Here is a 25,225-nt window from a genome sequence, read left to right as displayed (position 1 = left end):
GAACCGCAAGGACACGTTTCACAATTGTTTTTTTTTTTTTATTTTAAAGCGGTTTCATGTACAACAAGCAAATCTAAGAAAGATTTTTACATCTAAAAAGTGGGCAAATTATCGATTTTATAAAGAGGCGGTTGGATACGTATAGCAAAAGTGATATTGATGCCTTCTTTTTGGAAAAATATGATTCTTGCATTAAAAGTTGGCAGCCCATTCGTGAAAGTATTGTGGCTAGTAAACTGTGAAAAAAAGTCTCCTATGGGTTATATTTATGAGTCAATATACAAGGCCAAAGAAGCTATCGTTACGTCATTTAACAATAATGAAGAGAAATATCGTAGCATTTTTGAATTCATTGACAAACAATGGAACGTTCAACTTCATCGACCTTTGCACGCAGTCGAATATTTCTTGAATCCAGAGTGTTTTTTACTCAAACCTTGATATAGAAAATGATACAGAAGTGATGGAGGGTTTATACAAGTGCATATTTAGACTGGTGAGAGGTGAGGATTTACAAGATAAGCTCACAAATCAATTGGAAAAATACAAGAAAGCAATACTTTTTGGGGTGCCAATGGCTATCTGACAAAGAACTTCAAAATTACTAGGTAAATTTTTAAATAATATATTGTATAATATCAATATTAGATGGTAATAAATTTAATCATATAATTTATATGTTTTTTGTATTTCAAGCTGATTGGTGGTCTTCTTATGGTGCATCAACGCCTGAATTAAAAACATTTGCAATGAAGATTTTAAACCTCACATGCTCTTCTTCAGGCTGTGAACGTAATTGAAGTGTTTTTGAACATGTAAGTTGAAGTTTTTTTAATACATATTAAAATTTATACTATGAACTTAACCTTTTACTTTTTTTTTTTTTAAATACATTCTAAGAAAAGAAATATATTGTCTCAATAACGATTGAATGATTTAGTATATATCAAGTACAACAGAACTTTGAGGTGAAGATATGACATGCAAGATAAGATTGATCCTATTACTTTCTCAGAGATAGATGATAGCAATGAATAGTTATTAGGAAAATTGGATGACAGTGATAAAGACAATGATAATGATTTTGTCTATGAAGTTGAAGATTTGCATAGGAGTGATGTAGCACGAGCATCTGGGGTTGGTGAAAGTGCATATAGCTTTCCATCTCGAGATGCGTCTTCTTCAAAAGAAGCATCATCATCTGCTTCAGTAAAAAGAAAGTAATTTTCAGTTCAAACTAGTCTTGTAGATGAAGAAGAGATTAACCTTAATGATGAAATTGAAGAAGAAGAAGATATCGATAGATACAAATCAAGCGATGTAGCTGATGATGACGTAGATTTGGACAATGAAGATTAAGAAGATGATCATTTTGATATTTGATATTTCATCTATCACATTTTTAAAGACTTTTGATTTATTTTAGTTTTTTAAATATTATCAAAGAATATTTTGTTTATGGTTATTTGGATTTTTAAAGACTTTTTCAAATACTTTTAATAAATATAATAGTCCTTTTGTTTATTACGTTGTTTTCCGTAAAACCCGCGCCTCACCTTGCGCTTTAAGCCCCAAGACCCTTAAGCGCTTTTTTGCGCCATGCGCTTTTGACAACTATGACCTACAATAAGGCAGTATATTAGAGGGCCCGAGTCCTCTCTCTCGTGGAACCAATGGTAGGACGTTTATTTTCAGATTAAAAAAACACAAAAGGGGTTTTGTTTGGGAGTTGTTCTCTAAACCTAATGTAATAATTGAAAATCTTATTTAACCCTCAATAACAGACCCATAACGCAGTGTCGCTCTACACTATGGATAACACCATCAACAAACATGATACGGAATAAATGGAACAGTGTCACTCTACACTATAGATAACACCATCAACAAACATGATACGGAATAAATGGAACAGTGTCACTCTACACTATAGATAACACCATCAACAAACATGATACAGAATAAATGGAATTGCAAGACAGATAATTAAATAATGTAAATGCAGAGGAAACATTCAACATGAAAAGCAATTAAATTCTAATGAACCAATCCCAAACTCCTGAGCAAACACAAGAAGTGTCCCACCTGTCACAAACGGAACCACTGAGGAGAACTCTACTATCATTCGGAAATCTCCTTAATCCGCTAGGCAACGATGCTACTGGTCGGAGGTGCAATCGTCAACGGTGGAAGTGCGATTCCCATGAAGAAACCACTCCTTGGAAATCTACTGGATGCGAAGGAATTCTGGTCAGAACTGTCAACCCTACTTTGCCCTCTTCATCGCGTCAGAAAGAGTGAGGCTGTGTGATGTCGGAACTTGGAAAAACTCCAACTGGAATCCTCTGGCGAAGTGGAGATGACCACCAGCAATGCTTTGAGTTCCTGCGTTCTTCATCGTGTCAGGCAGGAAACCCAAGCTATGATGTTGGTACAAGGAGGTGGAAGGACGCCAGAGAAGAACCAAAACTCGCTACCCGTCAGGATACCATCACCACCTTCTTCAGCGCGTCCGGCAGGGAAGCCCCGACTGGGATGCTAGAGGGATGAAGCAATCGCCGAAGAAACTACTCTAGCTATGCCGATGGTTGCCGCCGCTACAGCTCCACCAAAGCGCTGCCATCGTCCTCGCGTGATTTGCTCGGGAGAAGAACGAAAGCGACATTTGGGAGAAGAAGCGCACTGAACCCGAAGCCCCCAAAAACCTTGGAATCAAAACCCCTTTTGAGCTTCAACTGAACTGGTGCAATTGAACTGAACCATCCCTGATTTGAATTGAACCACTTGAACCAAACCAAATTAGGAGGGTTTTTGGAATTGGGCCTAGATTTGGGCTTCTTCTTCACTTAATCTCCTCTAAACTTTGACAATTGAACCAAACCATGATTGGACCAAATCAGTATTCTTCCTCTCAATTGTTGTCTCCCTAAATTCCTTCAAAATAAAATATAATCAAATAATATCCAAAATACTCATAAATATATAGGAATTGAAATGAAGATTAATAAAGATTCAAACTCATAAAACACGCTAAAAGCACAGAATTGGTTATCACATGACTGTGTCTGATCCGACTTGGTGGATAAAAGCATAACCGTGCCACAGCAATTGGCTTGGGGCTGACAGGCATGCACAGTTGTGGCTGGTCGTGTAGCGTAGAAAGTCACGGTCATGCATGACCGTGTTGTCCGTCAAGCTTCTGAGAAGAAAAGAGGCACAGTCGTGCCCGGCGAGTCTAGGTTGTGCTGTTCTCTATGAGGTGAAAAGCACGGCCATGTCTGGGAAGCACAACCATGTTAAACTCGAGAAATGTCATTTTTGCTCCTTTCCTCAATTAACTTTGGCCAGAGGAACATACCCATGTCTTGGGATACGAGCAGAGCGTGTTCTTTGCTTCTCATCCGCTTTCCAAGGCTTTTATACTCCAATTTCTCTCCATTTTCACGTCCTATTAAAGAAAAAGCACAAGAACAGATCTCTGAACAAAAATCATAAAAATAATAAATCCTGCAACAGTGGCGGAGAGGTCGCATTATCCTTCTTCCGTCGCCGTGGAGGCATCGTGCGACCCTGCGGTTACTGCAGAGGGGTCGCATGACCAACGTGGTCGCACCGAAGGAGTCATGCAATCCCTGCGGCCATGGCTAGTCGCGCACAGCACCGAAGTCGTGCGGGCTCGCGAGTGGTGTCGGATTTCAGATTTTTTATAATTAAACTTAGGTTAATTTTTTTAATCAACTCCTAATTATGGTGGAGATAATCTAAAGAGACTTTATTAAACCCTAATAAAATTATCTAATTAATTTTATATTTCATTTATTTTAATTTAAAAATTATAATAAAATTTTTATTTATTTATTTCTCTATCTATTTTCATATCTTTTCCTTTTTTAAAAGATTATTTTTTATCTTGTTTATTTTTAAAATATTTATGTTAAATATTTTAGTTTTTAATTAATATATTTTATATTTAAAAAATACCGAAACTATATCGGCACGGTACGATACGGTGTCGAAATTTTAAACCTTGATCTCTGAACAAAAATCATAAAAATAATAAAAAAATAGATACAAGTATGTGAAATATACTAATGAGATGATATAGGACACACATCTTGTCAAACTGAAGGAACCTATGTAACACTTAGGTTTACTCCCACATTTCATTAGAGGAGAAATAGGTTCCTCATGGTCTAGTAACTTTTGCCTACTGCTATTAGCATTGCCCATGTTGTTCTATGCCATATGCAGTTGTAGACTCGTTACGGGCCAGTTTGGTCACCATTAGTCAATTTTTCTAGTAAACATACTACAGTTAGTTATGAGGTAGAATCTATGTTTACAAGCAAACATCAAGCCTTATATTAGCCCCACCACTTTTTTTACCTACACTGCAAGTAATTTGATGGGAAAGATTTATAAAGTTCAATGGTGGATAAAAACCTATATAACCAACTCAAGGAATTGGGACTCCTGACTTCTTGTCTTATTATACACAAAATTGGAATGAGCTGAACTATAGGACTGGATTTTAATGTTAACAATAATGCAAATATATCCGGTAGATGAGATTGCTTATTCTATACACCAAAGCAGTCCACCCATTGTTTATAGCTTTTCTTTGTTAGAGAAAAAGAGCATGCAATGATAGTAGATATCTTCGGGGTACCTACTTAGCGAACAACCTAATTAGCCAAGGGAAGGAATTGCCCACCACTGGACAAAATGAGTTCCCTAAAAGGGAAATTCCAAAAATTTTATCCTTCCTTGGCCAAAGGGTCAATATGTTCTTGAATTCTTCCTTGCCCAAACAGTATGTCAAGTCCAGTTACTTCTCACTGCTGTTCACTTGTTAATGTGGGTAAGCCCTTTCAGAGTTTTCTCACTTTAACAAATAGTGCTTCCCATGAGGGGAAGCTTCCCAAAACCACTGGCGTGGAGCCACTTTAATCGACAATTGGGTTGAACTCAAGTATTTTGGACTACTTGAGTTTATGCTTATTTCACATTAATTAGTCAGTTTCCTCATCAGATATGTTAGGCTGCAACTTGTAACAATTTAGCAATTTGCAGACTCTTGCATTCATGTATTTGGATATCAAAATTTCAGAATTACGATCAGTTCTGTGTTTGAGATACTTCAGTTTGTATTTCTCTGTGGGATGATTCCAAATGTATGGTGTCAACTGAAGTTTCTGTTTTTCTTTTTGACTTGCCTCTTTATCTAACAAATTAACCATCATATTCATACCTGGTATATTGTTTGCCTTTACATTATTTTTTACTTAATTTTATGCAGTACATATGGTTCATCACGGACAGGGATTTCATTGCCTCGCTGCCTTTTCTATCTTAAACTCACCCATTACAACCATTCAGTTATCCAATTCTGGTAACAACTTTGTTGTAGGATTTCATACTGGACAGGTATCATTTACATCCCTTTTCCACTATTCTTATGCTTAATTGTTTTTGTAAAGACAATTCCAATTTTAATGATCTTGTATTTGTCATTTTGTCCACATTTCAGGTAATGGTGCTTGACATTGCATCATTAGCTGTACTGTTCTGTACAGATTGTGCATTGGGAACAAAGTCAACACTAATTTCTGCAAGTAGCCATGCTATTTCCCAACATGTTCTCCAAGAAATCAGTTCAAAGCAACCTTGTTCTCTGGCAGACTCTATAGAGGTGATACTCACCATCACCAAGGATTCACAAATTGCAATTATCGATAGCAAATCTGGGGTTATTATAGGCTCCAGATTACTTCAACCAAATAAGGAAGCCGTTGCAGTTTCCATCCATGTAATAGGTAAGTAGTTGGATAGAGCATTAGTTGAGGTAGTGAAGATAGTTTAACAATATATAGATTCTGTATATATGTAGAAGGCTCTGTTACACTACCTGAATCAATCACTGCTGATCTTGAGAACTGCTCCCAGAATCGGCCAGATGAAACTTCTCAAAGTGAAAACAATGAGTTGACAGAGAAAAAAGAACAAGGTTATCACTTGGAGGATGCTCTGTACCAATATGAAGTGTTAAAAGATCCACTACTTGTAATTTGTTTTACAAATGCCATCTGTTTCTATTCACTGAAGTCTGCGATGGAGGTTTGCTGGTTTAAATATGCATATTCTGATTTTTTTTTGTTTCATTATCTGAAATAGTACATTGTGTAATCATTAGGGAAATAACAACTTTACCCATAAGGTGAACCTATCGCAAAAAGTTTGTTGGTCAATGACTTTAAAGGTAGATGATATGGTATCTGGATTGGTGCTCCTATATGAAACTGGAACAATTGAGATAAGGTAAAAGACCGGCTTATTGTTTTTCTTCACCATTGATAGGTATCTTGATTGAACTAGTAGCATGCCATTTAAGGTTTGGATTTCAGCCTAACTTATTTTATGTCTCTGATAGGTGTTTACCTGGTCTGGAAATTAAAACAGAAACCTCTTTAATGTCCATACTCCGCTGGAGCTTCAAAACAAACATGGGCAAAACCATGAGTTTTTCTGACGATGGGAACATTGCTTTGGTAAGTTTACTCAACCAATGAACTTCTAAACCCTCGATTCAAAAAATTCAGATGATTAGCTAGTGCTTTATATAGCACTTCATGAAAATATTGAAGAATAGATTGCCCATGTATTCTGTCTCAGTAAAAGTCGAAAAAAATACTATGATAACTGATCCAGCTGCTAGTATATGTTAGTTAATACCAATAAGTACTCCAGTATTTATTAATTAAGAACAAGCAATAGACATGGCTACAGATGCCAGTTAATTAACAATGATCATTCTAGTCTCTAATACATTTGTAATGAAACAGAGCATCATCATGTACACTAATATTGGGTTTCAACTAAGCTTGGCCATAATTCTAAATCCTCTTCTGTTGATGAAATTAAGAAAGTTTGGACTCCTATAATTCCCTAATTGGCTATTGATGGTACAGGAAAGCTTCATAGTGACATCTTAGGAAATGTGTAATGTATGGCTAAATTTAGATTCTACTAGGTTAGGGAAGTTGATCAAAATGTTTTCTGGTTAAAATGAAAGATTATGGAGAAATTTAATTAAGTGCAAATTTTCGTTTACTCATTAGGTAATATGATAACAGTTTGTTTTAGATTTGAACTCCCTTAACTGCTGTTTTGACAGACCTTTTTGGCAATTCAATTCATCACATCTTTCACTATAAATAGTTTACATCTGCCAACTTTGATTGCCCAAGCCAACCACTGTTTATGTTGTTACGTGGCTAGGGGATTTTTCAGTGGTATAATTTAGTTTTGGAAAAACCTCTGATCTTTTATTATGGCTTCTTTCATATTTAGACTAGCATACTTAGCTGTTTCATAATAAATTGAATTAAACACTATGTAGATAAGTTGTTGTCATGATAACTGCTAGGAAGAGACGCTAGACGATTGCCATTTCTAATGAAAAAGCATTGCTGCCATATTTTTTCATTTTATTGTACATATCATGTTCCACATAATTTGTCTGGGTGATAGAACCTTATATTACTCAAACTCAAGTATGTGTATCCAACACTTCTGTGTATCCAAGCATCCACTAATTCATTTCTAAAAAATGTTTATAAGTGATTGGGTTGTCAAGTGTCGAGTCAAAATGTCAGTTAGACTACCAATGTCAGACAATGTACGGAGGGGGTAAAAGGAAGAGTTCAATTATTAGAGGAAGAGCCCTATGTTGACACTAGGATTTGATTAGGGAACATGTCCTAAATGGTTTTGGTCTAAATCGCCTAGAGATCATGTTAGCCTAAGCTTGATTGTGTACCAAACTTCTAGAAAGTGCAAGCTGAAGCCAGTTTTTTCTGCACTAACAAGCTCTTGACAGTATATTACAAGGAACATCAGAAAAAAAGTACAAGGAGCAAGCTAGAATTCTATAACCTGTAGGCAGGTACTATTTTAAGATTTAAAGATTTGAGTAGGTAATCACTTGGGTCAAATCTTAAGCTATTAACAGTGTGAGACATATGAATCTATGTTATTATCAATCTTAATGTTAGCACCAAAGGATTGCACCCAACCTATGAAAAGTACCCCTTTTGCTGTTGTTTTAAGTAATCTTATGTCTTCAAGAAACTTTTTAGAGTGAATTTTCAGAGAGGATAAGAATACAATCATAGTTGGCCAATTCATATGGCTAACATAATTGCAGATTCTCAGTGGTATATTTACGCAATATATGCTAGTGTGCATCACTATAGGGTGAATAACGATTTGCTTCGATCGTGTTTGTTCCAATCAATTTTGTGTGCTCGTCTATAATAGATTTATACATAGCGGAAAGATAAATATAAAATAAAACACAAGCATACAACAAATCATTTTTATGTGATTCGGAACTCTCCTGTTCCTACTACACAGCCTATCATCCTAGCGATAATGCCACTATCTTTGTCGGATACCTTCTGAAGGCGGAGAAACCTCTTACAATTCCTATTTTTATAAGCAACAATAGCCATTTACAAGCAACAATAACCGAATACAAAGATAAGAATGAAAATAAAATACAATGTAAATAAACTATTTACACAAGAGATCTTGCTTTGCTTGCTTATAGTTGATTTGGATTGTCTCTTGATGTTTGTATATGTAGCAACACTCTTCCAAAACCTCCAAGAATTAGCGTCTTAAATCTTCTACAAAACCCTCTTTTATAGGATTCAAGTCAGAGTTGGAAATCGCCCAACAGTCCCATTAGTTGATTGCTCTATCGGAATTCAAACGTTGCACCCGCAAAACAACTCTTTTGCTTTGACCACAACAATCAACTGCTTATTACCATCAATTGACTGAAAAGTCGAGCGTCGTAGTCTAGTTATGAACTTTCTATTTGTTGAAGAGTGACATCAGTCGATTGTAATCGGTCAAGTTGATTAGTCGAGTTACATTTGCTACAACAATGTCATTGATCAATTTCTCATACCCAACAGTCGGCTCGTATATAGCAAACCCCCTCAAACTTAAACTCAAACTTGGAGTTTAGAGGTCCATCAGTTGATTATTAGTCTATAACAGTTGACTAATATTTTTGTTTTAGATTTACTAAGCTAAATTCTTACCTTGCCTAGTATTTGATTGAGTTCAATCTACTAGGACTTTCTTTACCTAGCATCCGATCAACCTTGACTTATTGGGATTTCCTTTGCCTAGCATTCGGTCAACCTTGATCTAACTTCTTACTAGGACTTTCTTTGTCTAGCATCCGATGAACCTTAACTTATCGGTCTTCTTTGCTTAGCATCTGATCAACCTTGACCTACCGAGACTTCCTTTGTCTATCATTTGATTAATCTTGACATGTTGGAACTTCATCATTGCCTAACATCTGGTCAACCTTGACCTGTCATGACTTGACTACCAAGCATCGACTCTTTCTTGACCTATATAGACTTTCCTTATTGTCAAGCGGTCAACCTTAACCTACTTGGACTTCACATCTCATGTTAATTGTTCGGTCCTCCATAATCCACTTGGACTTCATCTTTGTCAACTCTGTATCAAGCTTTCAACCGTTAAATGTTCTCCATAACCCACTTGTCTTCGCCTCTCATGCTAACTCCTGGTTAGACTTTCAATTGTCAAGTATCCAGTCAATCGTTACCTACTTGAACTTCTCGACTTGTTAACGCCCTATTGGACTTCTAAACGCTAAGTATCCGATCAACTGTGATCCACTTAAATTTCTTCACTCTCAAGTATCCGATTAACCTTGACCTATTTGACTTTTCACTCTCACATCAAACAATTGATTAAACATCAAAATTCAACTCTAGCCAATTCGAGCTTGGTCAATTGAGCTTAGTTAACCTTGACCAGAAGCTGGTTGCACCAACAATCTTTTCCTTTTTGATGTTTGACAATGTTTTTAAGTCACACGACTCACACTAGCATGTTAGCTCAACATTCTATTGAAAATATAAATGAAGGTTTCCTAACTTAAAATCATTCATTCTCGTCCATTGGCATACATCAAAAAGACCTTGCAAAATTCATTCTCTTCCTCCATTTCAAACTTATGTCATTATCTCAATGAAGGTTCTCTGCCTTCTATTTTTTTCTTCAAAGTTTAACCTTGAGCATACAATCCTTCAAAGATACATATCTCCTCCTTAGTTCATTTATCATGCGTTTAAGGTGGACCTCTCTCTCAAAACATGATTCATTTTAATCATTACACCAACAATGTTTTGGGGTTTCTAAACCTTTAGGAAGTTCCAATTTTATATCATGAGGTTAAAAATTCAATCCTGAATCCTAACCTCCCCTTAATTCCTTATTCTCTTTTTTAACATTCCTTTCTCATTTTCACTAAGAATTTTACTTTTGAATGTTTATCCAAGCAAATCATAGGGTTAAGGTTAGCTAAAATACTGAGTAAATTTAGACAAGTGAAACAACCTGAATCAATTACAATTCTACTTAACATTCGATTGATGATACTAATAGTCGACTAATAACATCAACAATCAACTGTTATTTCTGAAACAATCAATTGTCTGAATATTTTTACAAATTGAATTATATATACACAAATAATTTTACAATTTTCAAAAAACATAAACATTCATATGTCAAACACTACTAGGGAAAAATAATTTTCTAAAAAATATTTATTATTTTTAAAGAATGATACAAAGTTTGACACATTGAAACCTTCAATGTTTCACTCTTAACTTTATATCAACCTTATCAATGGTGATTTTTATCAACAAATAGAGTTCACTAAGATTTTCCAGAATGATTTTAAAATGTTTTTCAAAATCAATTTCCAACTATGATCTATGAGCTGAATGTACATAATTTGTACAATAACTTTCCCTATAATTGGTCAACACAAAATTCATGTGATTTGATGAAACTTAGCTTATGTAGGTGCACTATAGCAGCACCTTGAACTTAACTCATCATTCTAACATCTCACTTGTTTCTAATGTGCCTCAATACACTAGTATCCTATGACTCTTGCGAGATGTAAAAGAGTTCTTCCCTAAACTAAGAGTTCATGTATATCTATCTAGACATTCCTAAGTTGACCAAATGCATATTTCAAAAGAAATTTAACATATTTGAATGATACATGTATGTCATGGATATATCATGGCACGCAAACATAAAAAAAGGCAGCCCGGTGCACGAAACTCCCGCCATGCAGGGTCCTGGGGAAGGATCACGCAGCCTTACCCTGCTTTTTGCAAGAGGCTGTTTCTAGGATTCGAACCCGTGACCTTTTGATCACAAAGCAACAATTTTACTGTTGCACTAAGGCTCCCCTTCATGGCACGCAAACATGATAAGTATAAATAGCATGATAATGTAAGGATACCTAGATCTCCAATCTAAGTGTTATCATCTAATATTGTGTCAAATATAAAATTTGACACAACTAGACAAACTCCTTTGAATGTGACAAAAAAACCTAAACTTCGCACACTTTAGATTTTATTCTACCGTGTCAATTTTAAGTTTCATTCCCAATATATTGCTATGTCTTGAAAATGCCCTAAAATGTCAAATTTATCATGGTTTGGTTAACTATCCTTTCAATCGAAGTTAGCACATTGTATACCCATCTAGTGTGAAGGGTCCACACTCTTAGGAACCCAGTACATATTGGAACTTCTTCGATGTATTAGATACTCATTAGGAATAACCTCTTTAGATACTTTTCTAATAACGTTTCTAGGCTTTTTTAGAAGCCTTAGTCATACTAATCTCATCAAGATCAACACTAGGGATAGTCTCCCTTGCAATCTTGACTCGATTCCTAAATCTAAGATTAGTTCTATAGTTATATGGAACTCTATGGTATGATGACACACTCTCATTGGACTTTAGTTTGTATCCCAAACCTTTCTTGTCCTTGGGTAGTTTTTGCCTACTTAACCATAAATTTTCCTTCTTTGACCTTCTAAACACACTTGTCACCTTTTTTTAGAATCTTCTCTAAATGATTAAGTCTTGTCCTTAAAACTTGATTTTCCACCTTTAAATTTTTTTTTCATGTTTGCCTTGGTCATTTCTTTTTCTAGACATATATCTAGTCTTTTTAGAGTTCTTGCATAAATCACTCTCTCTACCTTTCTATCCTTAGGTAGGGTTAGTTCTAACATTATATGATCTAAAATTATCCGTAGATTTATCATACTTCCTATTTTCATGATAATAAACTCTAAATTCATAAAACTTACTTTTAATATGCTTCTTATCATGACACAAGGAAATTTTATTATAAAACGATACCTTAGAAGCTCTTCCTAAGTTTGAGCTTCCTCTCTTATCTTTAATTGGATGTCTCCCCTTTAGACATTAATTCTGTTAGTATCCTCGTCGGTTGTATGAGAAGTATACTATGACCTCCTTGCCCTTCCGTACTAAGTGTTTGACTTCTTTTTGTTTCTCCTTTGCCTTTGGTGTCACTACAACCTTCTTCTATAGCTCTTTTTCCCTATACTCAAAACAAATGATATATGATATTTAATTTTAACAATTGAAATTATTATACCTTCACGAGTTAGGCTCTCTATGCTCGTTGAGGTGACACTAGTTTCCTCATCGACTCTGGATGCAGAGGGTTCCTTTCGTTCCAATCTCAATGGTCTATCCTTCTCTCAATTCTTGAGGTAAAGGTTTCTTCTTCTTCCTCCATCTCGAATGTCGAGTACATCTTAACCTCCGAATCCTCTTATTCTATTGTCATCCCTAGGCTCGTCTTCGCTTTGCGTTTAAGATGGAACTTTATAGAGCTTGACCAACTTGCTCCATAGTTCAATTGCATCCTTGTATTTACCTAATTTACAGAAAATATCATTAGGCATCAAATTAATAAAAATTTTGATTAGAGTTTGAAACGCAACAGAAATAATAAAGTACTTAAAAAAGTAAATAACAAGAGGACACCAGACTGTTTACTTGGTTCCCAACTCTCATGAGATTAGTACATCCAAGGCTTACACACTCAGCATGAGTGCACTATGTGCATCTCCTTTTCGGGACTCTTTCGGAGGCAAAGAAACCTCTTATAGATTTGCAAGGATAATCACATATATGAAATAAGAGTACTAGAATAAGGAATAGACAAGTAAAAACAAACTCGTCATAGACTGGCTAGAAACCCTAAGTGTCGCAACACTCCTGGGACATACGAGCGGAGTTTGGAGCACTTTCTGAGCACTAGCACGAAGATGGATGTTTACAAGAGTTGCTGGAAGATGCAACCTCGACTCCCCTTTTACACAACTCGATCAACACTTCTTCGATCGACTAGAGGCCCTTTGGTCGCCTGAGCTGCATTCTCGATTCTCTTCGAGATAAGTTTTGCACTCATGGTCGACCGGACACCCTGGTGGCCTGGAGCACAGCCAAAACTTATTTGAGACTCGACTCATTTGGACTCAATCACATCAACTTTCGATCAGTCAGACTTTTCGGTCGGTCATACTTCTTGCCAATTGAATCATGAGTCCGATGACCCAGACTAGTTCCCAATTGTTCCCTTCCGAGCGTTTGTCCAATTGCAATTTCTTGCAAAACAAACAAGCAAAACAAGAAAAATCTCGTACTTGGTTTACCTAACTTATTAGGTTCATTTGCTTGAAGTTCACTCCTCCAAGACTTCTCTCTTTGTCAAATGTGCAACTCTTAGCTGACCCACCTTGGACTTAACCTAGTTCCCAACCAAGACTTTCACTGCCTAGCCCCGCTAGAACTTTTCATTGCCTAATTCTCAATCAAGACTTCTATTGTCTATCCCCACTAGGACTTTTCACTTCCTGGTTCTCAACTAGGACTTCCCTTTGCCTAGTCCCACTAGGTCCTTTCACCAACCTGCCAAGTATCTGGTCCTACTTGGACATCTCACTCATTTCTAAGTTTCAAGTCAACCTTGACTTTGCTTGGACTCTTCACTTAACTTGGTCGACCATGATCAAGTTATTTGGTCACCCTTGATTAAATTCTCTTAAACATATTGTTCAGACAAACATTCAAAAGTCTGGAGGTTGATTGCATCAACAATTTGCTCTTTGGTCCATTTGTTCTTCTGAAGAGGTTTTCTATTTTTATCTTTCGGTCTTCCATTAGAGCAAAGCAATTCTCTATATCCATTTAAAAAAGATCTCCACCCTTATCTTACATATTGAGTAAAGCCTCCTAATCTGAAAGGCGGTGGAAATTAGATGTTATATCTAAATCCATCTTCGATCTTCATTGTGAAATTGCAGCTTCCTTTAGCGCGGGCTCCTCCTGCGGACAGTCCAGTGCAGAGTAACGTTGCTTTGATACCACTTGTCAGGTATTAGAGGACTCTAACTTACAACTCTTTCTTCATCTAGCATTGTGCTTGAAAGGTTATTAAGTCTTTTCATAGCCTTCTAGCTTTGATACTACTTGTTGGGACCAGTGACATCACTAGATGGGGTGAATAGCAATTTGCTTTGATCATGTTCGTTCTGATCGATTTCATGTGCTCGACTGCTCTGTAATAGATTAGTACGCAGTGGAAAGATAAACATAAAATAAAACACAAGCACACAACAAATCGTTTTTATGTAGATCAGAATCCTGGGTTCCTATTCCATAACCTATAATTCTAGCGATAATACTAAATCCTTGTTGGATACCTTCTAGCTTATAATTCTTGTTCTTACAAGCAACAACACCCAAATACAAAGATAATAATGAAAATGAAATTTTTACATGAGATCTTTGTGCCTCTCACTTGTGGTTGTTTTTTATTGTCTCGAGGTATGAAAATGCAACAATACTCTCCTCCAAAATCCTCAAGAACTAGCATCTCAAATCTTCCACGAAACCCTCTTTTATAGGGTTCAGGTTGAGGCTGGAAACCACCTAACAGTCGACTGCTAGCTCCCATTGCTCTGCCTGAATTCGAATGTTGTACCTGAATACTCTTTCCAACTCAAGTTTTTAACCACAACAATCAACTGCATGTTTACCACCAGTCAACTAATGGTCAAATAGTTGAGTCTCACACTAGTTCTGAGTTTTTTTTTCACTCGAATAGTAACATTAATCGACTGCTCTTCTCCATCAATCGATTGATGATGATTAATCGAGCTGATCAACTTAGTTTTAGACATTCTATTTGCTGCAATAGTGTTATCAGTCAATTGCTCATACCCAGCAGCTGATTGATATACAACAAACTCCTTCAATTCCCTCAAATACCAAACTTGGGGTTTAGAAGTCCATCGATCGATTACTAATCCATAGTAGTGGACTGATATCTTTATTTTGGCCTTACCAAGGGTGAATTATCTCCTTGCTTAGTATCTGGTTGATCTCAAACTACCAACCTTAACGGACTTTCTTTATCTAGCATCTGGTTAATTTTGACCTATCGAAACTTCATCGTTGTCTAACATCCAATCAATCTTGAGCTACTGGACTTCACCATTACTTAGCATCCGATCAGCCTTAACCTGGCAGAAACATGCAATCCTCCTTGACCTATTTGAACTTTCCTCATTGTTAACTATTTGGTCAGCCTTATCCACTTGGACTTCACATCTCATGTTAAGTATTAGGTCCTTCATGACCCACTTGGACTTTGCCTTTACGAGCTCCTCGTAGGATTTCAATCGCTAAGTGTCCGGTCCTCCATGACCCACTTGGACTTCGTCTCTCATGCCAACTCCTTAAACTTCCAGCCGTCAAGTGTCACTCAACTATGACCCACTTGTCAACTCTCCGCTAAGCGTCCGTCAATTGTGATTCACTTGGACTTCTCAACTATCATGTATTCAGTTAACCTTAACCTACTTGACTTTTCGTTCTCATATCAAACATATTGATCAAGCATTGAAACTCAACTCGAGTCAACTCGAACTTGATTAACCAAGCTTGGTTAATCTTGACCAGAGGTCAATTGCACCAACAGTTATTACTTGTAATTTGTCATATCTCAAGGTATTAATATAATTAACCTAAGGGATTTGAAGCTATTCTAAGTAATAAGAATTTGAGGATCAATATTCAAATTTGTTTGACGTGGACATTATCACATTTTATTTCTCTTTTCAACCAACTCATCTGATATCACAAGACTTATCCTTGTAAGTATAGTTGTTGAGATCAGTTGATCAGTATTGAAAAAAATATATGTGATCTTTTCTAATAGATCATTTATTTCACAAAGATCATTGGAGAAGTTTTAAAGAAAAGATTCAAATAAATTATGCATTATTGAGTTAGATTCCACTATAAAATAAATGGTCAAATAAAAAGTGAATCAGTTCAGTTGAATTTTTCTCGAATTAGGTTGATTTGGAAAACTAGGGGGATTTAGTATTTTTTTTTTCCAATCCTTGCTTGAATCCTAATAAACATGCACGAAATGACAAATTTTATTTTCGCTCTTGAATTCTACTTTTAAATTTTCAACCTCGGCGCCACTCAGAATTATCATGAAATAGATAGTTTAACATTATCAATGTTAACAAACCACCACTAACTAAACCATTTGCTTCATCTATCTCTCTTAGAATTGATTGAGACAAATTACTACTAATTTAGAGTAGTGTTGTAAATGACAGTAGGCGGTGGTGGGTCAATCAATGTCGCCTAGTGCCTCAGCTGCCTAGGCGAGTGCCTAGGTGGTTGAATTTTTTACTTTTTTTACATAATATTATATTAAAGTAATGAGATAATTTTATTAGGCTTTAATTAAGTCTATTTAAATTATCCCAATCATATCCTAACTTAACTTACCCGTGTACCCGATTTTGGTAGTCCGACGAGTCCGACGGGTCGTCGTGATCGCACGATGTGCCCGGACGCGTCGCGATGGCGAAACGTCGACGATGGCAGTTCTAGGCGATCCAGTGGCGAAAGAAGGTGAGTTACCACCTAAAGCACCGCTTCAAACAAAGGTGGTGCGGTTGATGCCCACCTCCCACTTAGGCGGTGCTTAGGCCACCATTTATAACATTGATTTAGCGAAATCTATAAACTTGATTATTATGTGATTTAGATCCTAATTAAGCTTTTAATATGAATAAAATAAAGAGTAGCCCATTGCACGAAGCTACCATCAATGTGGGGTCCCGAAGAAGGGTTGAACTATATTGAGTCTATTGTATGCAATCTTGCCCTGCCATGTAGGATATTGTTTTTGTGACTCGAACCCGTGATCACAAGATCACACGATGACAACTTTATAGTTGCGTCAAATCTCCGAGTCACCCATGACTACAAGCTTTTAATATGAATATTAAATAATATTATATTCAATTTTATAAGAATAAATATGGTTTTAACATTTATTATAATTATGGTTTAAAATCTTAAATTGTGTTGAAGTTAATCTGTGATTGGAATGGCAGTGTTTCAATCTTGTGCTGAAGTTTTAATATATGATGTCGATGACAAATTAAAGGTGGAAGGAGATGAAGAAGAAGAAAAAATAAAAAAGACAATTACTTAAGTTTTGAATTTTGTTATGAAGCCGCAAGTGCACGACTACGTCGTCAGTAATATAAAAGATTGTCGAACTAACAGGGGTTATTGATTAAGCACTAGAGATGTCGCAAAGTAAGTTAAGTTATCTAGACGGTCGAAAGTTGGCTTTGGCACGTGTGAATTAACAAGAAAGATTGAAAGGAGGAGATGGAATAGAGAGTAGAGAAGGTGGATGGTGAATGATAGATACTAGGATTTTGGTTTCTTTATGATGCTAGTTAATATCCCTATGCATTGTTCATATATCTAACCCCATGCTTATACTCATGTAGGGATTCTAACTAGAGTCTAGTACAACCCCCGCGATGGCTCCACCGGAGAGTTTACCCGAAGTTCTAACGTCATTTAATAAAGAGGTAACCTAGAAAGTCCGGTTAAGAGGGAGTCCCTGTCACTAAGACCCCCGGTCATATGTTCCTAGATTACACAAGTCACTTCCTAACATTAATTTGGGGAAAACTTCTGAAACTCTAATTAAACTCCCTAGTAGAGCATTGATCCTCGTTTCAAGGGTATACCGTGGAAAGTAACGGATACGCCTGTCATCGAGTCCCATGATCACACAATCCATGGCATCTCCTCTACATGGTGACTAACTCCTTACATATTAGTCCCTATGTTAAGATCTTTTGACTCTAGAAAGTGGGTAAGTATCGATGTCATCTGTCACTAAGGGCATAATATGTCCAATTGAATAGATATCCTCTGTCACTAAGAATCCCCCGGTTATCCAGTCTAGTAGCAACCTTAACATAGAGACAAAAATCCCACACATCTACATGAATTGACTTCACACACATTTCGTCAAACAAATACAAGGCACAACACACATAGAACATGATATAAACACTTTATAGCATAAGAAAATGTTCAAATACATCACAACACATCACAACTACTTCCTACATCCTAGATCTGGAGAATCTATTCCATTACAAGGGATTACAATCTAAAGACGAAGAAAGAAGTAAACGACAACTCAGTACATGGAGATAGAGAGAAGAGATGGTTATCTTTGAAGCGTAGCATTCGTGCTCCCTTGCTCCGGAGATAGATGGATCTTGAAGAAGAAGAGCTTTAGGGCTTCCCCCTAAGGGGAGAACCCTTCCCCAAGGAGAGGAATGAAGTCTCCAATCCCCAGATAAGTCAAAAAATAGAGTTTTTGACCCTTTTATACCTCCGTCAAACCGCCCAGGAAAATCAGGATTACAGGGGTCCGGTAAACTGAGTTTTTCACCCCTTAAACCTAGTTTTATCGTAATTCACCCTGAACCAAAATTATAACCTTTGAAATTATCTACAATATGATATTTGAATCGAGCCCTGGCTCCAACTGAGCCGAAAGTTATGGTAGTTCAAAGTTTGGTCTGCAGTCTGGGCGGAGGGTGTGATGCGGCCGAGAATGGGAGGCACGACCATGCATTTTAGCACAACTAGACCTTATTAACCTCTGTTGGACTCTGAAGCAAAGTTGTAGAGCTTAAAGTTAGCTATATTTTGGTGCTTAGAACAGCCCGTAACTCTAACCAAGTGTAAATTTATGGCCTTTTCAAAATTAGTCTATAGTCTGTCCAGATTCTAGCACAATCCTATTTTTGCTCAACACATGATCTCGTGCTCTCCTCCACACGGCCATGGCATGTTGGCCTCAGCCGAAGCAGCACGGCCACCACATGATTGGCCTCTAGAAGATGGGCATAGCCGTGCCAATTAGCACGGCCTGATCTTGATTCAGCTCTGAAAGGGAGGCACGACCTGCCCCAAATTCACCTCGAGGGATAGCACACGGTCGTGCCAATTGCACGGCCAGGTTGTTACTTCTTCGCTTGTTGCTTAATGTGTGATTTCGCTCCAATATGCGTCATGTCAATCAAAACATGCAAAGAGCAGATCTCCAAATATAATATAATGGAAGTACGATATTATAATGAATTAGAGTGCAATAAATATAGATTATATATATGAAATACAAGTAGATGTGCGTCAAACAATGCCTAAAGACGTATATAATCTACACACATCAAGTTTCTGTTTTATCTAAAATGGTATAGTTTTGACATTATCTTCAAGCTAAAAAAAATAACAATATTATTTCAATTTATTTTGACTTGTGTTATAACATGCCAAAGGGCGCTTAGTGTTAATATGACAAGATACTCATTGGCATATCTTGGGTTGATATGTGTAAACCGAAGAAGGAAGGAGACTTGGGATTTTGAGAGTTAAAGAGAGTACTTTGGCGGATTGAGGTGAAAGTTGATGCTCTTTGGATCGAATGGGTCCACCATAGGTATCTAAGACGTGCAAATGTGTTGTCCTGGGAAGTAGTTTCTACAGACTGCCCCCTTGATTAAGAGGCTACTGCTGATACGAGACCGAATTCTTTCGGATGCAGGCTCGTCGGCAACTGTTGGACAAAGACTGGCAGGTTGGTTCACATAGGACTACGGAGTGACTCGGGCATATGACTTCTTTAGACATCCAGTCCAAAGAAGGTATGGGCACGAACTATGTGGAAGACTTACTTGTAGCCTAGTCACACTACCACTTGCTGGATGCTGGCCTTAGGGCATCTTCGCACCAAAGACTGGCAGGAGTACTTAGAGGATAGGCAGTGTGCATTTTGTCGATAGGTGTTGGAGATGCAGGAGCATTTGTTTTTTGGGTGCCCCCTATTGCTGAGTTATGGAGGAGGATTGGAGACTAATTTCATATGCGGCAGGAGATGCCCATTTTCAAACGGGCTCAAAGGGTGTTTACGAAATATTACCATGGGAATAGAGTATTAATGAAGACTCAACACAAGGCTTTGTCTTCGTTAATCACTGTGTGAAGAGCTAGAAATAAATGTATCTTTGAGGATGAGCAATTGAATGTTGAGCGGATATTCACTAGTCTATATATATATATATATATATATATAGAGGTCTTTAGGGGTGTACTATGTTTTGATGTTGTGTCAGACATAAGTATCCGCTATAGACCATTTTTTGTACTCTTGATCTATGATATAATATTTTTCTTATCCAAAAAAAAAAAATTGATTAAGACAACAATACAAGAGGTAGTGCTCATGTTGAGGTAGTATTAAGTTTCAGGAATTTATTGAAACAATACATTACGACCATATTGCTTGGATAGTACGAGGTTTCAAACATTAATTATAATACATTTTGATTTAATTATTTATTATAGTAAAAGGGTAATCTGGTGCACGAAGCTCCCGCCAACGCGAAATTTGAGAAGAGGTTGTTTCCAAGATTCGAACCCGTGACCTTCAGGTCACATGACAACAATGTTATCGTTGCACCAAGGCTCCCCTTCTTATTATTTATTATAGTATATAAAAAATTTCGTTATATATTGCTCACATATTAACAGGTATAATTTATTATTTATTAATGATTTGGTATATATGTATATTAGCGATCTACTATTATCTAATAGTTCGAAAATATAATTCATCAAATAACAACTCTGATATGGCACTATATGGCACTATTAACTCAATAACAATATCACATTACTAATCTTGTGTATATGTTATGTATTAATATTTAACTTTATTAGCTCTATTATTTGTTATTCATAATATGTGTTGGTAATTATATAATATTTAATGAGCATTATTATTGAGTTCAATTTATTATCTCATACATGAAATTACTTTCTTTGTTATTTTGTCTTTTTCTTAACAATTCCAATTTTACCATTCCTACCCATTTGATCTATGCAATGTTCTATAAATGACAGTTGAGGCAGCTGCCTAGGCGGGAGACGGACCTTAGCCACACCGCATTTGTGAAAGGCGGTGGTTTAGGTGGCGGTCAAAATGAAAAACCTAGCTTTTCGGCTTCGGACGCATTGCACGACGCTTTCAAGCCCGTCGTCAGGCTTGGGTGACGCGTCCGAGCTCGCGCAACGGGTTCGGACTCGTTACCAGGCCTAGGTGACGGCGACGCATCTAACGTCAAAATGCCAAAGCCGAAATGCCATTTTAAAAAAACAAATAGGATTTAATCGAAATTTTAGATTAATAATTTTATTTAACTCCTAGCTATGATTGAAATAATTTAAATGGACTTAATTAAAATCTAATAAAATATCCTATATATATATATATACAACAACTATGTTTTTTCCCACTAGGGGCCGGTAATATATATATATAATATTAATTTTTTAAAAAATATTTAGATTAATTTTTTTTATTTTTAGTTAATATATTTATAGTAATTTTTTCCTAGTTGTTTATCCTTTTAATTTTTGATCATTTAATATTTTATTTAATTATGTATAAAAATAGTAAAAAAAATTCAACCTCCTAAGCACTGCTTAGGTGGCCGATGCAGTAGGCAGTCACTAACCCCCTCACCACCACCTACTATCATTTAAAACACTGGATATATGACACTGATATTTATGTTTTTTGACCATCCAATCCCAATACCTTTACAAATTTTGACAATCATGCTTGGAAGATGAATTGTTTGATGACTTTCTTGTTCTTAATACAAGTTTATCGTTATCAGTAAAGGTCCTTCATGTAAGACATGATCATATTGGAAAATTACTTGTTTTCTAACCTCATATATACAATTTGACTCGTGTCAGTTTGGGTAAATGACAGGTTAATGGCTGCGAAGTTGCTTGCATATCTTGTTGGCATAATAAATCCAGGTTTGTCAATTTTCCATGCTAGTGAGAAGGATCTTGAACATAAGTGATGATCTTTAGATGTCTAGTTGGTTTTGTTTTCAAAATTCAGGTTCTCAGAATCCTTGCCTTGCCTTCATGACAAAGTTCTCGCTGCTGCTGCAGAAGCTGCAATTAATCAATTTGTAGATTTGAAGAGAAAACAGGTTTGACAGCTACCATTTTTTAAACAGTTTGTAGTCTTTTCTGTTTCCTTTTGTCTTAGCGTCACTTGTGTGCCTATGGTGTCCCAGACTGCCTCCCCAGGGATAATAAGCGGCCTCATAAGAGGACTTAAAGGAGGTAAAACAGAGAATGACATCAAGAGTGACAGAATACTTAGCTATAGTTCCACTGCACATTTGGAGGAATTGTTCTCAAAATTCCCATTCTCAGACGAACCAACTACTTCAACTATTGCTGATGTTGGTGAATTGAGAATTGGTCCTCTTTCTCTCTCATCTTGAGATTTCTTTTTGCACTCTTATTCCCTCTCCTTGAACAGTAAAACTTAAGTTTTTGCAGATGATATTGAGATTGATGATCCATTACCTGTGCCATCTCCTTCAATAACTGTAAACAAGAATAATAACAAAGGTTCCATACAATGATGTTTCCAACAAGTGTATACGACTTAGCAACTCTTGTAGCCTCACTCTTTCTGCTTTTGCTCCAGATGTGAAGGAAAGAGAGAAGTTGTTTCAAGGATCCACCAAGGATATGCAGCCAAGAATGAGAAGCACTCAAGAAATTATGACCCAATATAAATTTAAGGGGGTAATTTTCTTCGGTCTTGCTAGATTTATGTTTAATATTCTCCTTTCTCACAAAGCCATTCATTGAAATCCAGGATGCTGCGGCAGCAGCAGCTCATGCAAGAGAAAAACTTGCAGAGCGGCAGGAGAAACTTGAGGTAGTTATTGGTCTGGAAATATATTTTTCTGTGTTTGTTTACCTGTTTGTGCCCTTTCAAGCCTACTGAAAATTTCGCTTTTAGTCTTTTGCATTTTCTCCTGATTTTATAGGCAATATGCATCATGAATTCCTTGTGTTCAAACTTGTAATTACAACAGAGTCTAAGGATTGATCTTTGATATCTCTCTCTATATATATGTATTAAAAAAAAAAATATTGTTATCCTACTATAAACACGGGCTTTATTTATACAATGTTTGCCTACTGGAAAACTATCTACAATCCTTTGCATTTCCCCTCGTGACTTTATGGATGGCAAGCATCATGAACTTGCTACATTTGGTCTCATATCCTCCATAAGGTCGAGATAGCAAGTGGCATTCTTAGAGAAAAGGCATCTATTTTCCTACTATAAGTATAGTCTTTATTTTGTGGAATGCTTCTTAATCATGAAATTCTGAATGATTGTTTTCTTTGGTGTAAATCTAAAATCTTTATATTTATGAATCGTTGTGAAACTTAAATTGATAAACCCTGAAGGAATGGCTAGTGGAAAGTCTACTTTTAGCCAGAATGATAAACTTCAGGAGTTCAAGCTTCAAAAACCTATTCCATGGTGTATTTAAAATGTTCACCTTAGTTGTTCTTGTAAGCAGCTGAATCATGTAATGGCTTATTCATGATATACTTCATTTGACAAGCCCAACTAAACACATTAAGGCTATAATATTATTGTCAGAGATAGGATTTGAACCCAAAACCTATATATCATATTAAAGTTGATTATTATTATAGATGATTAAGAAAGGGATTAATATTTTTTTTTTGTATTATTTATAGTATCTGACTGATTAATGAAGCTATCTGGATGCAATAAAAAAGGTAAACGATATTTTGTCATCCAATCATTGAAGAACATGGGTATAGACTCCAAGTCCAGATCGTGCAAGAACATTGGTACATATAGAAGGAATAATATATAGTGAAATTTACAATTTTGGGAATCAAAATAATGTTGATAAGATATATTTCCTTGGTAACCATGCTTTAGATTTTTATGCAAAAGTTAGAGATATTGTGTTACATGGAAAGTATTTCACTATTTAAAAAAAAAGAGCTTGGTGCACTGATTTTATCAACTTTTCAATTCTTCTAGCAAGAAAGTTCTAATTGGATCAATATTAAAACTAAGCATGTCTAACAAGTATTCTTTTATCAGAGAATTAGCCTACGTACAGCAGAGCTTCAAAATGATGCTGAAAATTTTTCAAATTTGGCTCATGAACTAGCCAAGACAATGGAGAACAAGAAATGGTGGAAACTATGAAAAGAGTCTTAATCATATGGCAATGCGTAGCTGATGGGCTTTGAAAAATTTTATTGCCTTCGCAAGCCAATCAATTGATTATGATTCAGCAACAAAAGATGAACTGTCAAGGACCCAAAGGACTCCAATTGATTGTTTTCATAATGATTCCATCAAAAGAAATGCGTGCTGCTTATGGTAAAGCTAAGTTGAGCATTTGTATGTATAATATTCATGTTATATTTATTTTTTGCTTGTGCAATTGGCTCCAGCATTATTTAGTGTTTGATACCATTGTGTAACCCATTGTGTACTCACCAATATTGAGGTATTATCCTCTTTATTGATATTTCATGTTGTCTCATAATTCTATCTCATAGTAAAATTTAACATCAAGGAGGAGCTTTTCTAGAAGTCACTCATTTGAGATTACTCCACAAATGAGCATGCTTCTGATAGAGAACTCAATCAATCCTATAAAATACAGTAATTTATTTAAAGCATCTTGCATCTCTGTCCTAGTCATATTTCTTTATTTGATGTTTTTTCAATACATTTCCACCTTTTGTATCACAGAAGTATCCCTTGCGCTTTAGATGCTTGACGGGAACAGTATCTTGTTTGAGCCTCGACAATCATTGGATTGGATCATAGTATCAAGTCAACCCAAAATAAGCTCACATGGTGAGAGACAAGCTCCATATAGTGCAACCTTAGTTTACATGCCTTGATGTAGTGACATGCCTGATAAGCTTACATTAAGTCAATCCTAGATAA

The 25,225-nt window shown here is 36.2% G+C and overlaps 1 protein-coding gene across 1 annotated transcript in view; it reads left to right on the top strand.

The window, feature by feature from the left end:
• Positions 1-24,815, top strand: part of LOC121979928 — a 29,456-nt gene extending 4,641 nt beyond the window's left edge. The window contains exons 3-14 of the mRNA XM_042531903.1: positions 5,300-5,427; positions 5,531-5,816; positions 5,891-6,117; positions 6,194-6,318; positions 6,431-6,548; positions 22,163-22,212; positions 22,301-22,394; positions 22,482-22,671; positions 22,753-22,824; positions 22,904-23,004; positions 23,078-23,140; positions 24,362-24,815. Of these exons, the coding sequence (XP_042387837.1) occupies positions 5,300-5,427; positions 5,531-5,816; positions 5,891-6,117; positions 6,194-6,318; positions 6,431-6,548; positions 22,163-22,212; positions 22,301-22,394; positions 22,482-22,671; positions 22,753-22,824; positions 22,904-23,004; positions 23,078-23,140; positions 24,362-24,469 (1,562 nt within the window). The 3' untranslated portion in view covers positions 24,470-24,815. The remainder of the gene's footprint in view (positions 1-5,299; positions 5,428-5,530; positions 5,817-5,890; positions 6,118-6,193; positions 6,319-6,430; positions 6,549-22,162; positions 22,213-22,300; positions 22,395-22,481; positions 22,672-22,752; positions 22,825-22,903; positions 23,005-23,077; positions 23,141-24,361) is intronic.
• The last annotated feature ends 410 nt before the right edge of the window (positions 24,816-25,225 follow it).

Source organism: Zingiber officinale, chromosome 5A (genome assembly GCF_018446385.1).
Source record: "Zingiber officinale cultivar Zhangliang chromosome 5A, Zo_v1.1, whole genome shotgun sequence".
Taxonomy (NCBI): domain Eukaryota; kingdom Viridiplantae; phylum Streptophyta; class Magnoliopsida; order Zingiberales; family Zingiberaceae; genus Zingiber; species Zingiber officinale.
This window is presented reverse-complemented; position numbering and strand designations above follow the sequence as displayed.